This window comes from Gymnoscopelus braueri (genome assembly GCF_963280865.1).
Source record: "Gymnoscopelus braueri genome assembly, chromosome: 13".
NCBI lineage: Eukaryota > Metazoa > Chordata > Actinopteri > Myctophiformes > Myctophidae > Gymnoscopelus > Gymnoscopelus braueri.
This window is the reverse complement of record NC_137615.1, coordinates 26551510-26569671: the sequence shown is the minus strand read 5'-3', so window position 1 is coordinate 26569671 and position 18162 is coordinate 26551510. Positions and strand designations below refer to the sequence as shown.

The window sequence follows — 18162 nt, the reverse complement described above, 5'->3', positions numbered from 1 at the left end:
TCTCTTCCTCGGTGGCTGCGGGAGGTTCTCCCCGTCCGGGGCTCGTCGTGGACACCTCCTGGGTGTCCTGGTACGACGGGAGCTCCAGGAAATCTTCCCCGTCCTCCGCCATGTCGTCATCGTGAAGAGCCATCGACTCCTCGCTGGCAGGGGGGAGGGAGGGCCGCTGCTAGCATGCTGCGGTGGGGACAAGCCCCCATCGCAGCAGCAGCGGCGGGAGGTGGCGTCAGCGTCGTGGACGCTTGACGCTCTAGTCTTGGCATCGGCACCGGTGGGGGTCCCATGAGCCGGGGGGCCGCTCGTGCTGCCCGACTGGGGTCCCCGGTCCGGTGGCGATGGCGGTCTCACCGTTATCTCGTCTAGTCCAGCCGACCAGGGTCCTAGCCCTGACGAGCCGAGCGTCAAGTTGAGAAACGGTTAACCTTGTGCAGTTAGGGCACGCATCTGTCTCACCCGGGTGGGTCCTGGCGCAGAACGCGTGATCGACCCCCAAGCAGTGGAAGAAGACGCGGTGGGGGTCGTCTGCGGCGATGAGGGGGTCGCATTCCGCGACCCCGCAACTCCTCGGTGGTTCCATCTTGGTCCTCGGTCTGGGAAAACAACAGGCTAAAGCCTAGCCAGTAGCGTAGCCTAGTAGCTGCTAGTATTAGCCTAGCCACTGAATGAATGAATGAGCTAGTAGCTGCTAACCGGTGTTAGCAGCTAACCGGCTTTTTCAGCTAACCGGCTTTTCCAGAACAGACCAAGAAATAAGGAAAACTGAGAGGATAGGTAAATAAATAAATACTTAATAATAAGTTCCGGGAGAAAACTTATTTGCAAGGATTTTCCCGTGGGGATATACTCCGTATTCCCGCGTTGGGTTAAAGTTGAAAATTTCTTGCTTTGTTGTGTGTGAATTTCTGCGCATTCGCTTGCAGAGTGGAGAAAAGAGGAAGAGCCTACGTCACGAGGGAGCTTTATACTCCCGGGTCTTCCGGACTCGTGACATACCCTTAGCCAATCAGTATTGGCACCGGGAGCGTGTGTGTTGCTCTGTCTCATCGCCTGAGGGCGCTGATATCCCATAGTGAGTAGTAAACGGAGAACCGTGGTAAAACTTAACATTTTCTGCTTAAATTATCCAGTTGATTAGTCCAAAAAAAGAATGCACTTCTGTTGTTTTTACAGCTGTTTGTTTTGACAAGCTGCTTTGATAATGAATCATGTGTGATCATCTATATGAACATTGAAACAACATTTTATATCTGAACTTGTAATGGCCGCAAACAGGTTCCCCGAAAGCCTTAGCCTAAGTAGTACTTTCACAAGAGGCAGTTCCAAGAAGGTTCTTAAGAAGGTCTTTACTGGCTTTGAGAAACACTTCTTAAGGCCTCCTGTAAGAAGCAAATGCGTTAGCTGCACTCTTTTTCGGTGTGTTAAACCACCGTTTTTGGTGGATACTAATCACATAACTGTTTGGCAAAGCGGATTTACTGGACTCACGTGACACCCGCATAATATACAGTTACTGAAAGAATGTCTATGGGGTATTGTTCAGGTGAAAGTGACTGACAGGGCTGAGCAGGTGATGGTCACCGGTCAGGCTGACCATATAAGGAGAGAATGAGAGGAGGTGGAGACAGAGAGCTTGATTTAACCCCGGTGGGGTATATGGTTTGGAGAAGGGTGAATTGGTGAAGATCGGGAGGTTTCCAGGGTGAATTGGTGAAGATCAGGAGGTTTTCAGGGTGAATTGTTTGGGAGGCGACAGGCAGCCATGGTTTGGCTTGGTGATCTGGCCATGAGGAGGAAGTGAGTGCCTACCTAAGTAACCTCCCACACCTGTGCGTGGTCACTGCACAACCTGCCATTCACTTAGGCTTAATTGGGTGTCAGTGACTCTCCATGAGCCTTTTAACAGGTACAGTATAAGTCCTGTCTGTTTCTGTTATTGACAGGAAGATAGTGCTGAGGAGAAACAGTGAAATCAGCTGGTGCAGTGCAGGCGGGGGGGCATCAAGGCCACTGTGGCCGTAGGGCCACAGTGGTCATTTTTCGTGGGGCACACGGACAAAGAGAGGGGCAACGAGTGCCATGGCCGTCGTGGCCGCCGTGAAATTTCTCCTCTGGTCATTTGTATATTCAACATTTCACAGACCAAGAATGGTGGGAAGTAGTAAAAATAGTAAAGACATCTCCAACCGGAATCAAACTGTGGAATTTATGATTATGTGGTTGATGCGCAATATCAACATGCCTCAGTTATGTTTAAAATGTCTTACAATCACTATATTTGTGTGTGTTCTGTGTGTTCACAGAGGATGTGCGAGCGTGTCCTCAATGCCCAGGTGCTCCAGTGTTTCTACACCATTCTATCCTGTCAGTTCACCCTCCTCCCTTCTATAATGCCAGTCTTCGCCACCAAGCTAGGTGAGTCAGCTAACATATCTGCGGAATGATAGGTACCCTCACGCAAGCACACGCACAGACGCACGCACGCACACACACACACACACACACACGCACACATGCACACACACACACACACACACACACACACACACACACACACACACACACACACACACACACACACACACACACACACACACACACTCTTACAGATACATCTATATGAGTTTGAATTATTGGTAAGTCTTAGTTCACTAGGTATAAACCACACCTGCAAGGATAGAGTCAATGTTGTTTATTGAAAATATAGATGGCTAGGATGATGCTGTCAGTGTTTAGGCCTAGGAGTCCAGGATGTGGGTAGGTTGGGATAAAGATTCCGGTAGAGGGTCGTGGCCCTGAATATCTTAGCTTGGGAGTCCATGAAACATGTCTGGTGATGGACGACAGAGACCTCCTTCAGCCCCACCCTCCCCATCAGGAACTTGGAAGAGAAGGAGATAGGGGATGAGAAACACAGGGAGAGGAGAGAAAAAGAGGGGGTAGGTGCGAGATACAGAAACACACTGGCTGGTGGGCTTGGCTGAGTACTGTATAATACTGTATGCTTCTCTTATGGTGTGTGGAGAGGAGTTGGTTATCATGCTTGTTTTTTCCTCTTGAACTTAAGCTGTCCCAACTTCATATAATAGCTTGTCCCTGAGAATGTTTAAGAATGAGAATTTTAAACATGAACAAGAGCAAGTATTATATATACAAAGTATATCCTGAGTGCCATGAATTGATAAATCCCTGCCTTGTTACCCAGGGATCCCTGATACTGCAGTTTTTCTATCCTATGAGGAAGTTAATGAGAGTTACTTACAGGGAGCAACAACTGGACAGCTAGAAGCATACCAGGCATAGAAAAGCATCATTATAATTGAGAACCACTGACTAACTGTAGATTAGGACTCGTGGCCATTACAGGGCTCAAACCTGCGACCAGTGGTGGAAAAAGTCCTGAAGTCCTTACTTAAGTAAAAGTATCAATACCACAATGTAGAAGTACTCCGTTACTAGTAAAAGGCCTGCATTCAAAATGGTACTTAACTAAAAAATACAAGTACAAGTATTGGCATCAAAATATACTTAAGATACCAAAGTAAAAGTACTAAAATGTTTGAAAATAGCAGGATCTATAAGCAATATTTGCCTCTGAGATGTGGTGGAGTAGAAGTAGAGGTATTGAAAATTGGAAATACTCCAGTAAAGTAAACGTGCCTCAAAATTGTAATTGTAAAATTTGTAAATACCTCTTTTTCTACTCTTCTTGCACTAATGTACAGTATCTAAACTAGAAAAATGTGCTCCTTGGAGCACAGGTCTCCACCTGGCCAGGTAGTAGAAGTAACACACACACACACGCACGCACACACACACGCACACACACACACACACACACGCGCGCGCACACACACACACACACACACACACACACACACACACACACACACACACACACACACACACACACACACACACACACACACACACACACACACACACACACACACACACACATGGATGGACGGAAGGACAGGGTGCAAAACATAGTCTCGGCCATGCCTTTGGCCTGGCGGAGACAGTTATATGTAAGTGTATGTGTGTAGCTTTGCACATTCTATATATCCCCAAACAAAATTATTTTCCACTCATATTCTGCACACTCACCATTTCTGCTAAAGAGTCTTTACCCTTCCAGAATAGGGAAGGTATATAATCAATAATAATTCTCTATAAGAGATTACCAGCGCTCACGGAACTGTCCTTTAAGGCACTTTTATTTATAGTCAGTTGGCATGGTACACTGCAGAGCAGACGGAACAACGTACACGTTTCGTCATCAAGCCTTCATCAGCATTGTAAGGTATATCATCAAGCCATCTGCCCCGCAAGGACAGGTGGCTGGCTACTGAGAACAGTGTCATTGACAGGCGAGACCTAGCTGCCTCAGGCTCACGTCTGAAACACAATACAGTGAGTATAACTGCCTGGCAGTGCCCCCGAAGAGAACTTCCCCTGTGGAAATGTTATGGCATCAACTGTGCAGTGCACAACACATTTCAGGAGATGCAACTGACAGGTGTTTTGGCATCGAGAGAGAGGGTGGGAGAAAGAGAGAGAGGGATTGAGAGAAAGTGGGTTCATGAGATAAATAGCTTTGTCTAATAAGTACGCATTGTTCTCTTTTATTGAAGCACATAACCAACCAGGCCTTTTTTTTTTTTTAAACAATATATTTATTGGCATTTTCAATTATATGACATACATAACAATATGACTTTTGTATTAAATGTCTATAAATAATCAAATAAAAACAGAGCAAAAGACATCACATAGAAATCATACACATACTAATAACAACATGACAACCAAAAACAGAAAAATACATTACAAAAACATCAGAAAAACAAAAACAAAAACAAACAAAAAAGTCTTTCTTCCCACAGTATGAAGTAGCAGAATTATTTGCAGAAATATTTACACAGGTCCCAAAGGATTACCTTCCATAAACTGTATGAACTGTCCCCAAATTTTCTTTTTAATGGCCAGATTTCTTTTTAATGGCCCAACCAGGCCTTTAAGTCCAACTCTTTACAGTATACATTTATTTATTTATAGAACTTGCTGTCCTATTAGTGTAACAGTTTGGCACTGGATAACGAGGTGTTTTCACCACTGATCCAGAGTGGTGAATCAGTGGTGTTAGAATATATATACAATGAGAGGTATCATTTATTTATCTAATTACAAATAATGGGAGATCAAAGTGAAAGTAGGGATGGAGTCATTCTGGCTCTCCTTAATAAGGAACCTGTCTCTCTCTCGTCTTTACCTACCTCCCCCTTACCTACCTACCTCCTCCTCACTTCTCCCCCTCATCACTTTCTTCTCGTCTTTCATTGTCCTCACTCCTTCCCCCTAGCATCCTCTGGCTTCTACAGGTTGGCTCTGGAACACAAAGCTGTCCTCTGTGCTGGGAACAGGTAAGGGGAGAACCCAAGACAAACGCAAAACACACGCACGCACACAAACTTGCACTTGTAACCTTTCCCTGAATTCCATTTATTACATTACATTATTGTCTCCGCCAGGCCGGACGGCCTCATGTCGGCCTCATGGTGGGCCTCATGGTGGGCCCTTCTCATTTTGGCCTATATACCAAACTTTTTTTGGTATAGGCCAAAATGGATTTGTGCGTGCGTGCGTGCGTGCGTGCGTGCGTGCGTGCGTGCGTGCGTGCGTGCGTGCGTGCGTGCGTGCGTTACTAGTCAGGCGACACATTATTTGGGCACAAACATTATATTGACGTTATATTAATTAGACCAATCAGAGTGTCTATTCCAATTCCCTTTAACCCATTTAGACCTGAGTTTTCTGAAAAACTTCAAATATTTATTCAAAAATTACAAAATAAATGATGTTGCTATATAATGTACATAGCAACTAGAACCCCAAAAGGGGTTCCCATCCTGAAAGGTATAGTTACAAAAAGGGGTTCCCGCCCAAAATGGGTTAAGAGAAGTTGCGCTTCAGCTAGGAACACTTGGTATGTAGATAGTGCTATTTAAGCACTTGAACGCATGACGCACACTGATGTGTTGTTTGTTTCCCTCATGGTTGAAATTAGGTTACAGTGCGTGAATTTAATTATGTTACTGTGCCTGCCTGCATGAGGTCTTATAGTTGTTGTTTGAGCGTGTTATCCGTGTGGGCTGTTGTGTTCTTGTGTATGCCTGTTGCCTGCAGGTGCGTCATGGCACTGGCACACAGAGCGATCAGTTACGCACAGCTTAAATGTTCAGTAGGTCGCTAAAATCCATACATTACTGGTAAATTCCCTATCAAATCCTGACAATGCTGCTGCATTGTCTGAAGGAAGCCGAACAAAATTACGTTTTACTCTTAAGTACTGTACCTGTACACAAGATGTAACAATAAAGCACAACCTTGAACCTTGAACCTTGAGATTGGAGGACAAGCAAACAATGATCTGCTGTGGAAAATGTAATGTGTGGGACCATCTAGCAGTAAACACATCCATGATATCTTGACATATCAACTTAATAATCACTTGCTCATTCTCAGTTACGTTCTTCTTTATTTAAACCACAGATTAAAGCACAAGACCTGCGTCTGCGTCCACGCATAGGGTGCACTCTGTACTGTAACTACAGTAGTATTGGAAATATTTGCGTCACAGTGTGCAAAGTATATGCCCTCTTGACAGCAGTGCGCTCTGACTGCGCCAAACCACACCTCATTTTAAGACAAACACAGCCATGAGCGCTAAATAGGTGCAAGATCATTTGATATTTAAACAACGGGGGCGCAAGAGGTAAATTGGAGACCTGCGCCATTTAGAAGATAGGATTAACACGTGCGCTTCCGCTAGCGCTGCATTGTGCCGGGGGAAGATCGGGCCCTAGGTCGAGACTGGGGAAATTTATGGAACAAACTTTTACGGCTATGAACACCGGCTCTTGTTCCCAGATTATACCACTATGGATTTGGAATTGCCAGTGGATTATCGGATTTCAGTGCAAGTGGAAAAGGGGTGTATGTTGTGCTTTTGTGTGTGTGTGTGTGTGTGTGTGTGTGTGTGTGTGTGTGTGTGTGTGTGTGTGTGTGTGTGTGTGTGTGTGTGTGTGTGTGTGTGTGTGTGTGTGTGTGTGTGTGTGTTTTTGTCGCTTTTTGAATTTGTGTGTGTTTGTTCTGTGCCTCAATAGTGTTTTTTTTGTGTGTGCAGATGATGCAGTGTGTTTATTTTATCTCTGTCTGCGCATCACAGTAGTGTGTACTGTATTTATCTGTAAGCGTAATATGTTTGTGGTTGACTGTGAGCCACCTTCTTTGAGCTGTAATAAAATTGAAACCAGCTATCTTTAGTTATTATACTTATTTTAAAGTCTGAATTAAAAAAAAGCAAGTTCACTACAAAATCTGGAACATGCACTCTGGATGATGTGTAATGAGTTTTTTTCCCCCTCTTTCTTTATCTCAGGCTTCTATTTACCCATTCTCTCTGTTGTGCCCTCTATTATGTATTCTTTCTGTTCTCTTAATTCTCTCTCTTGCTGTCACTTGCTGTGTTTTAGAAACCAGAGTCTGAATGCATCTTGCTGTGGTTTTCTACATAAACTCAGTATGTGTCTCCTGTCTCAGCCAGACCCTGCATCAAGCAACTATCAACATGGTAATGCAAACAACACACTCATAACTAGTCACTAGTCACTATAGACTGATGTTAATTCACAAAATACTTTCACAATGACGTGCAGGACAGCATGCAAGACTAAAGGGACGTATATAAAACTGATGTTTCAATGAAATCGTAATGAAGCTATGAAAGTTCTGTTAAAAACTATGTACGAAAAATGTAGGTCCGAGCTTGAATAATTATGAGAAGAGACGAATGCTATTGTGTTTGCCTGCAGGTTTTGCTATCTACTGGTATCAATTATTACTGATACCCATGCACATGGAGAGTTGAAGCCAAAAACTAGGCCTCAGGGAAGTACTTTCAGCAAAAAACAAAAACTGCTGTGGTTTGCTGAAGTCATCTAGTTTAAATGAACTCAACACAGGATCTTAGGATCTCCTCAGTTCAAAGGAAACTGTGTCGGGCACAGCCCATACTGCCGGTTCAAAGTCCTGAGTTCAGCAGCTCCAAAGGACTCTTATCCCCTGCCAACTGTCAGGTCATACCATCTTGGACCGTAGCCTGGAGGCAGCGGTAAAGTTTTATGCCTTTGCCTCTGTTTTTATTGAGACAGTGCAGTGAAAATGACATGCCCTGAGTTTAATTCAAAACCCACAACCCACAACTTGTACATGATTCTACTGGTACATTTCATTGGAGCCTACTTTAACACAAAAATAATGATTATAATGTCCTGATAGTCAGAACATTCAACGAGAAAAGCAATAAGGAATCATACATGTTTTTCACAAAGTCACCTACTTAAAACCGCCTTTGATTTTGTATGGGTGCTGTAACCTTTAACAAACCAGAGGTTCAGAGTCATTACTAAGATTAGGGAAGGCTGTCATATTTACAGTAATGTGCTTTATTGATGTAAAAAAACTAACTATTTTATCTTTATGTCCAATGTTAACACATTCCATGCCAGAGTTTAATATCATAATGTAGGCTACTCACCAGTGCCATCGATTTATTGTAGTTTTTTTGTTTTTTTCACGTCGCCACAGACATCGCTAAATCCGTTAAAATCGCACGTTCAACTGTTTGTAAACACACAGGGGATCTGTGTGAAAAGCCCAGCGAAAACCGTTTCGATCTGCGATCCGCCATCTTGAAGCTACAGCGGTTTCATCTAAACAGCGATCAGCGATGAGAAAAACAACAACCGAGAAAATGGAGATTTAGTTTCCGGTTTAAAGTGGAGGTGGATCCCAGATAATTCCGTTTCCGGTGGTGCTACAATGAAATGTGTCGTACCGAACATGGCCTACAATGAAATGTGAACCTGTGAGTAAAAAAAAAGAAAAGACCACTTCGCGTAAATCTACGCCACTAGGGCACGCTGCGCAATTAAGTAGGTTCGCGTAGATCGACGCGATTGGCACTCAATGTGTTAATTTAGGCCAAGGGGCACACATTAAGAATACAAGTTCCATTATACCAGGAGGGTTTGCATGCGCTGTAGGAAGATTTGCGTATATTAATTTCATGTTGGTGTGTTTGGTGGGGCAGGGAGAGATATATTGTGCTCAAATGAAATGCAAATGACACATAATTTGTATTTACTCTTGATACATGCTAAATATGAGGGGTCGGGCCTGGAAAGTGAGTTTATGCTACCTACATATTACAGCACTGCAGTCAGATTTTGAACATGTCCTGATTACAATGTTGTGGCATTTGAAGCACAGTGGAGTCATGTATTTTCTTAAGATAACAAGACGCATGTGCGTGTGTGCATTATGTTCCTGTTTGTGTGTGTGTGTGTCTGTGTGTGTGTGTGTGTGTGTGTGTGTGTGTGTGTGTGTGTGTGTGTGTGTGTGCGTGTGCGTGTGTGTGTGTTACCTCTTCAGAAGTTTGTTCTTCTCTTTCCTTCTGTCAACAGCATCTTCCTTCTCATCAGCTCTTATTTCTTTGGTTCTTTACTGTATCCCTCCATTCATCCCTCCATCTAATGCTTGCTCAGCTTTCATCTTTCATTCTCTCTTACTCCACTTCCTGTTGATATTTACCCATATTCTTCTACACAACCAACTCCCTCATGCTGCCTCACTGTTTGTTGATGTTATTTATTGATGTTATTTCATTCAAAGCATGCAGGTCAGTTGAGAACAGATTCTCATGTACGACGATGACCCCTGGTGATAAAAGGGGAAAGGTCTTGCCAGCGGAATATTACAACCTCGGGGGCTGGAACAAGAAAATCATAATGTCTGTCCTTTGCCTGCATCCTTCTACTCCTTCTTCCTGTCCTGTGATTGTCTTGATTGATGTTTGTTTCCGACTCAAACCATATTTTGATTGATTATTTCATTGATTGATTGAGTGAGTGAGTGAGTGAGTGAGTGAGTGAGTGAGTGAGTGAGTGTGTCTGGTATGCTGTGATAGCAGCAAGGAGAGTAAAGATTATTATATTATTCTCCATTCTATTTTATTCCATTTCCTTTCTATGCTAGAGTACACCTGTTTGACTCTACTTCTGTTCTATTCCTATTCGACAGTATTCTATTTGTTCCCTTCCTATTCTATTGCATTTCATTCTATTCTCTTCATTTCCCATCTGTCCCCGTATTCCCTTCTATTCTTTACCCTCCCTGCAGTACAAATTGTCCTCTGTGTGTTGTCATGTGTCAGTCTGGCTCTCTCTGCTGTCTCCTCCATCTCTCTCCTCATCTGTCTTCTTTATCCATCTGTCTGCCTTTCTTTCACTCTTTCGACCGTTTATTCGTGTAGTTTGAGTTATTTTACTTCTTTATTCCTCTCTACTCCCCTGCAGTCTGCCATGGGTCACTGCTGGCCTTATCTGCTGTGAGTGTGTGTTAGTGAGTTTGCCATCTGTTCGTTCAATTTTCTACAGCCACGATTTGTCCCTGGTCTTTTCCCATGTGTTTATTTTCTATCCTCATCTCTCCCTAAACATTCCTTCCCTCGCTCGCTCTTTTTTCTCTCTCCATCTCTGTCCCCCTCTGTCTATCTCTTTCTGCAAAGAAGCGCTTTTCTCTCTCTCCCCTTCCATCATCTCTCCCTTTGAACATTTTACAGATGTAAAGTTTGTGTTGAGAATCTTGAGATGCATCGTCTCTCCATTGTGTTAGTAAATCCTCTTTAATGTGGAACTCCCCTCTCTCCTTTTCATCTCTCACTCTCTTTCTGGAATCCTTTTTTTCCATTTTCTTTTTTTATATTTCATTCCTCGCCTCTCTCCATCAGGACTACCGGCCTCACCGTTCAACCTCAGAGTCAATGGGCCTCATTCACCAATTTTCTCTTAAATTTCTATTATATTTCTCTTATATGTTCTCTTAACTGTCTGTTAAGAGAGAAATAAGAAAAGCCTACCCGTGTCCTGTTCTTAACATCCAAATCTGTTCTTAACCAGGTGTGCTGAATGATGAATCCCACTTGATCTTAAATTAGGCAACGCCCATAGGAATCTTATTGGTTTGCACGCGTTTACAGTATGTGCTAAAGAGACATGAAAGCTGTTTCACCATGCAATATAATTCAATGAGGAGAAATCTTACCAAAATGTGGATTATATTATTCTTCATAGTATTGACACTATGGATATAAAAAAAAACAGTAATGGCAATACATTAACATTTGTGATACTATAAAAGCTTTGTAAAGCCTAAATTATGCACCATTGTACAACTGTGTCATATGGCGGAAATTGCCGAACTACAAGCTCCCAGCAACTGAGCTTGTGGATTGGCAATTTTCACTGCTCAACACCATTGTGCGCCGAAGTGTAAATCAGACTTTAGTAGAGGACATGTAACTGAAATTAAAAAGGTTAGTTATAAAAAATAGTTATAATTGGGTTCAATTGACCAATACAAATATTTATCCCTGCATGAATTTAATAATCCAATCAAATTACTCAAAACATATCATACACATCTTATTAAATGATATTCATGTGTTTTAAAATGTATGTTTTCTAGCATTGGACAAACAAAATGTTTGGACTGTGTAGAAGAAACTAGGGTTAGGGTGTTCAGGTGGAGTGGTCGTCGCCACAGGGTGTCGGCAAGAACACATAGAGAACAGTCTTTGGCCTTTAGCCGGTTTTATTCCAATCAGTCATACAGAAAAGGTGCAGGGGTCATACAGGAGGTGCGTGTGTGGTCTAAATGGAACAAACAAATTATAAAGAAGTTGTGCTTAGTACTGTACATACAGTAATGAATCAATAACAGAATACTGCTTACTCTACTGTTAGTTAAATCCATAGAGTATGCCTAGCACAGTAAACTCATAGTAACTGAACACATTAGCATAAAACAATTACATACTGGTATGAACACATCGCATATTAAACCCAAAGCAATCTCTCTAAATGCATGGATTTCCCTTTAATGGAAGCAGCCATTTGTACAACACACATGGCTATAATACTGAGGAAAGTTCTAGAACTCAAATATAAATCTCTGTTTATATTAATAGCTGCCCAAACATTACAGCACCTGAAAGGGAATTAGCCTGTTGTCAACTGAACAACAGGGGAAAATACACCACTGTAACTTATACATCTTAACTGAAGCAACATAAAGGTTACTTACTTTTAGTACAGAGACGCACACATGCAAAACCACTGTATTCAAAACTGAAACTAAACTCAGTTGAATAACAAACAATGTTCTTTGCCAGAGGATGGCAGCTTTAGCACATGACTAGGCTTATCTGTCTCTTCCTGTATTAAGTCTCACGTGATGTCGCGGGGTCTCGCGAAATCTTGCGGGATCTGCAGAGGGTTCATAGACTCTATTTTACAGACTGTGTTTTCTCTTATCTCAGTAAGAGTGCTCTCGACCACTCTTAAAGAAAAGTTAGCTGAATCCCAGATAAGAACACAATAAGAAAAATTGCTAGTTAAGAACAAAATAAGAGGAAATCTGTTCTTATATCGCTTCCTGAATGAGGCCCAATGGCCTTATTATCTGAGCCTGATGTCTCTAGTTCCATCTCTCTCCTTCATTGATCCCTCAATCTTGTTTGCCCTTTGACTCTTTCCTTTATGTCTGCTCTTTCACTATATTGCTGCTGTGCCTTTATCTTTATCCTCTTGTCTTTTCCTGTCTTACCTACATTCTTATTGTACTGGATGCTCCACGCTGTGAGCTTGTACATCTGCTTGTAGTAGATCTGCTTCAATTGTCATTCTACCCTGAAGTGACAGATTGAGTTCATTGGGCAGGTTGAATGTCGCACAAGTAAGCAAGTTTTGCAACCAAAGTTGCTCAAACATGCAAGTTAAGGGCGTGTGCCTTGATGTGGTTTATCATTTTTCACAGTCACGTTCACCTGATTTTTTTATATAATAATTGTGTAACTGACATAAAGAAAAGGTGTCATAACGCGTGAGTCGGCATGACGGTTATGAATATTTATAGTGACCTTTTGCGCTGAGTGAAGACTTGAGTGAAATGATTAATCTCACTTTCCATATTGTATTTGGTCATTGTACATATCATATTCTATGAGAGGGAAAAGGTGATGGGTTGAGAGAATCAGAATAACCTTTAATGTCACATCACAAGTTTACAGGTGTAAAACAGAATTGCATCTGCGACATGCCACAATTGGCACAAATATTGTCATTGTATTCTGTATCAAGATTGTTGTTACCGTGCATGTTAATATTAACATAACATCTCATTGAGATGCTGCTCAGATATAGCAGGGTTGACGAGTAGCGTAAAATGGGTCTCAATGGCTTATACAAAAAACAATATACTAATGATAGCAATATGACTAAGAGATAGCAGCATGAGATCAGATTGGGGTCGGCTGTTCTACATTTAGCCTACATAATTGTTGTGAATATTATATACAGTATCAAATCAAAATAAATTTCATAATTTCTATGCAGACTGACTGCTGTAGAGTATATAGGATAGTCCTGTGTGATATATACAGTGTGTATATATATATATTATCACATACCAGACTTTATTTACAATGGAGACATGAGGAAAGCTGTATCTTCCCTTGGAGTTGTACCGCAGCTTACCAATCAGCACAACTAAACTGCCAGTGGACGAGCTCCTTGATTAATGATTTTACCATGCAAAAGAATCCACAAAAAAACAAAGCTGCAATGATGTGGCAAAATGTATCTGGACGCAAAGGAAACAAAACACGAAGAAAACAGCTACCATGGATGGTTCACAGAACTGGTGTGTACTAACAAAGGGGAGACATGCCAGAAACACTTCCGTGCCAACTCTGACTCTCTCCCCAGTCCCCACACTGTTGACAATCCCAGTGGGAATGTGGACTACACCATTTTGTTAGCAGGGGGACAGTTCCTCATTCACAGTAATGTTAATAGATTCAGTTAAAGTGTTGATCAGATATTATTTTCTTGTCTTTGTGAAAAATAAGGATATGGGTATGAGGTAAACTAAGGTGTCGCGTGACCTGGCATTCGTCGCTGCTGATGTGTTATACAATCGAGGGCAGGCATATCATGCCTGGGTGATTATATTATACGTGTGTGTGTGTGTGTGTGTGTGTGTGTGTGTGTGTGTGTGTGTGTGTGTGTGTGTGTGTGTGTGTGTGTGTGTGTGTGTGTGTGTGTGTATTATACTCCATCTTTGTCTTCTCTCTCTCTCTTAGTCTTTGCATACAAAGAAGGAAACTTCTCTTTGTTTAAATGTCTCCCTCCAGACATAGAGGAACTGCAGCTCCTCTCTGTCACAACCACGTGTCAGTGAACCCTCGCCCTCTCTCATCTCGCTTTCTCTCTAACTTTACCTCTCTGTTCCCTCTTCAGTTCTCTCGCTCACACTCTCTTACTCTCTCCAGACTCCTAGGGTAACACTGTGACCTGCTCACTACTTAGTTTGCCTTTAACTTTCACTGTATTCTTCCCTCATTCCTCACCTTCTCGATCCTTTCTCTCTCCCTCTTTGCTTGCAGACTGCTGTGCTGGCGCTGTGCAGCCGGTCACGGGTCAGTGGCCGTGCTGTACCTCCCTTCACCTTCTGTAGTTTCTTCTGCATCTCTTTCTTTCCTTCTTTTTTGTATCCTCCAATCCCATTCTTTCATTTAGTTTTTCTCACCCTAGAGACACTGTGTTGCTGTGCTGTTGTTAGCGAACCCCCTCTTTGCTGCAGGGCTTTCCTCTCCTCCATTTCTCCACCTGCCCTCCTCCTCATCATCACCCCCCCACTCTCTCTCTCTCATTGTTTCATACCCCCCTTCACCTTCTTTTCTTTAACTCTCACTGTCTCTGTTATACATTTTATTCTGCATTTTATTTTGTATTTTGTATTTTTTTATAACTTGTATTACTTTTGTTGCAGTAACTGTCTTATGTCTTTATCTTTATTTCTTTCTATCTTTCAATCTGACTAATTTTCTTTATATTTTCTCCCTTTGGCACTCTCTGTCTATCCTTCATTTATCCCCTGCTCCTTCCTCTATCCACCTCTCCAGTGTCTCTTCTCCTACTCTCTCCTCCTCTCCTCTCCTCTCCTCTCCTCTCCTCTCCTCTCCTCTCCTCTCCTCTCCTCTCCTCTCCTCTCCTCTCCTCTCCTCTCCTCTCCTCTCCTCTCCTCTCCCCTCCATCTACATCTTCTTCCTCTCTTCTCCATTCCCCTTTGTACAGTATCTTTCATTTATTTGTTTCTATCTCTCTCCATCCCCGTGCTCTCTCCATCTTACCTCCCTCCAGACTCCTTTCTTTCAGTACAACCTGCCCTCTCTCCCTGAATAGCCATTTACCTTTTCTTTATCACTCTGTTCCTTTTGTTTCCTCCAATGAGGAAAGGTAAAGTAGATATCGCACAAAATGACTCAGTAAGCCTTAAAGTATCTGATATTACCTATTCTTAAGTATTAAAAGGAATCATCTGATATTAAATGTACTTAAGTAATGAAAGTAAAAGTAAATGCTTTCAATAATAATAAAACAATAATAATAATAATCAGCCAGACTTCTCTCTCTCTGAGCTTTATTAATTTCCTACTGTATGGTACTTGCAGATGAAAGTGTTCAAATTAATAGAAATGCATTTATCATGACTAAAGTTTTAGGGTGAATTTGAAAATGCTGAAATGTAATTCCCTCATGGCAGACAAACACAGTCCATAAGAATTCACTTCATTCGGTACAGTATCTCTTAGATATGGTCATGGGTGATGATTGTTGTATCTGCTACTGCAGATAGTAAGAACATACCGACCACCCAGCTCAACATGCGGACAGCATTAATTACTTGTTCAGTATTTCTTTCTCCAGTAATTGTACGAGGGGCTTGGGGAAATGTATTGGATTCAAAAGTAAATGTCTTTAAAATTGTAGTGGACACAAATAAACATAGTTACTCAGATCAGATCCTCAAAAAAATTACATAAGTCATAGTCAATGAGATAAGTAGTTGTATTAGCCACCAGTAATTTCCTCAATTCTCCTTTTACCTTCATTTCTCATTTCTGTCTTTTTTTCTTATTCTCTTTCTCTATTCTCTCTAATACTATTGTACATTCCCGTACATTCCCGTACATTCATTTTCCTCCTCTCTTCATGCGCCCCTGCATTCCCCTGCATTGTATCTTATATAGTGCTCTCTCTCTCTCTCCATCCATAGTTTGTGTTTTTCTGTCCCTCCTCTTTCTTTAATCATTCTTTTTGTGTCCTTAACTCCTCCTTAACTCTCCCTTCTCCCTCTCTCTTGCTTTCTTTCTCTCTCACACACACTGTTTCTCTCTCTGTCTCTCTCCATCCAGACACCCTGGGGAACAGGTTGTATCTTCCCTCTGTTTGTAGCCGCGGGTCGGTTGCCTCTTTCCATCTTTCTCCGCCATCAAGACATCTCTCCTCTTCTCTCACCTTCTCTCTCTCTCTCTCTCTCTTTCTCTCTGTCAGATCCTATAGGTGAATGAGGATGTGTCAGTCTCAGCCTGCCTTTCGTTCTATAATTCATTCACTCTTCTTCCCTGCGGCCTGTCCTCTGTGTTGTTCCATGTATCTACGTATGGAATAGCCTGGAATTGAATGGGTATCTGAGCTATTTTATTGATGTGTCTCCCCGTTCTCTCAATATACTCTTCTCTCCTCCCCCTTTCTCCCCTCTCCTCTCCCTCTCTCTCACTCCGCTGACTCTCCTATCCCTCTCCCTCTCCCCTTCCTCTCTCTTACTCCTTCACTTCCTCTCTCTCCTCTCCCTGTTTCTCAAACTCTGCCCAATGGATGTGCGTCAGAGAGGCCTCCTTTTTGCCCCTTGAATTCTTCCTCCATCTCTCTGTTCCTCTTTCCTTCTCTTCATGGAACTCCTCTCTATGTCCTCCTTGCTCCATTATTCCCACAGGTCTCATTTATATAAAGATAAATTCCTTAGAAACAACAGCATTAAAAAGACATCCATGGTGTTTCTGTATCAGTTCTATGTTTTGACGTTTTGATAGTCAAAAATGTGTATCCAAGTCCCTCAAGACCAGTGTTCCCATAAACCATGATAATGCTGTACTGGTATCCATGAAACACATTTGCCTGTAAGGCTTTTTATAAATGAGCACTCTGCTTGGTTTAGTCTTTTTTCCTTTCATCTTTCTCCTTCATCCATCTCTCTTTCTTTCTCTCTTGATCCCTTTTTAGTTTTTAGTTGAATTAATTTGGGGGAAATGATAAAAGCACAGAATGATAAGTAACATCATCAATCTCTGTCATTCTCTTATCTGTCTTGGATTCGCTCTCCCTCCATCACTTCTCTCCATCACCTTTCTCTCTCTCTCTCTCTCCTCTCCATCCTCATTCGCTTTATAATATCCTCAATCACTGTCTTTTTTAACCCCTCTTACTTTATTTTCTTTATCCATTACTCGCTGCTGTGTCTCTTTAGCTCTGCATAACATTGATCTCCATCCCTTTCAATCATTACATTTTCTCTCCATCAGTCTCTCTCTACCATCTCTCCCACCTTCTCTATCCATCACTCTCTTATCTTTTTTATTTATTCGTTTTATTTTGTTCTTAACTTTCAAATACAAATTAGATTCTCGTCTTCAATTTGCTTTATTGGCATGTAAGAAAGACTAACATTATTATTTCTATTTCCATTTCCATTTCGTGATCGTCCAAATGATTGAAGGCATCAGACATCCTCTACAACATACTCGGTATCAGTAATCTATGTGTGAGCAGTTACAGTATATAACATTCTTGCTTCTCTCTTTTGGCATCTTGTCCATTGTCCAGAGCTTGTTGAAGTGGACTCTGTCCTGCAGTGCGGTCTTCCCTCACTGTGTTGCCGTATGTCAGACTGGCCCTCGCTGCTGACTGAGGTTCCGGGGCTTCTACTGTCAGACTCAATGAGTCCCAGGGTTACGCAGTACTGTCTGGTCATCCTGTTACACCTAGCCCTGCAGCACGGAGACAGGTGATGACACACACACACACACACACACACACACACACACACACACACACACACACACACACGCACACACGCACACGCACACGCACACACACACACACACACACACACACCCCCCCACACACACACACACAC

General features: G+C 42.2%; 1 protein-coding gene across 1 annotated transcript in view; it reads left to right on the top strand.

Annotated features, from left to right (window-relative positions):
• The window catches only part of mei1 (meiotic double-stranded break formation protein 1), a gene marked incomplete at its 5' end in the record, with an annotated part of 90140 nt that overhangs the window by 39645 nt on the left and 32333 nt on the right, over positions 1 to 18162 (top strand). The window contains 5 exons of the mRNA XM_080448224.1: positions 2301 to 2412; positions 5363 to 5423; positions 7536 to 7633; positions 14570 to 14602; positions 17850 to 18030. Coding sequence (XP_080304350.1) covers positions 2301 to 2412; positions 5363 to 5423; positions 7536 to 7633; positions 14570 to 14602; positions 17850 to 18030 — 485 coding nt within the window. The remainder of the gene's footprint in view (positions 1 to 2300; positions 2413 to 5362; positions 5424 to 7535; positions 7634 to 14569; positions 14603 to 17849; positions 18031 to 18162) is intronic.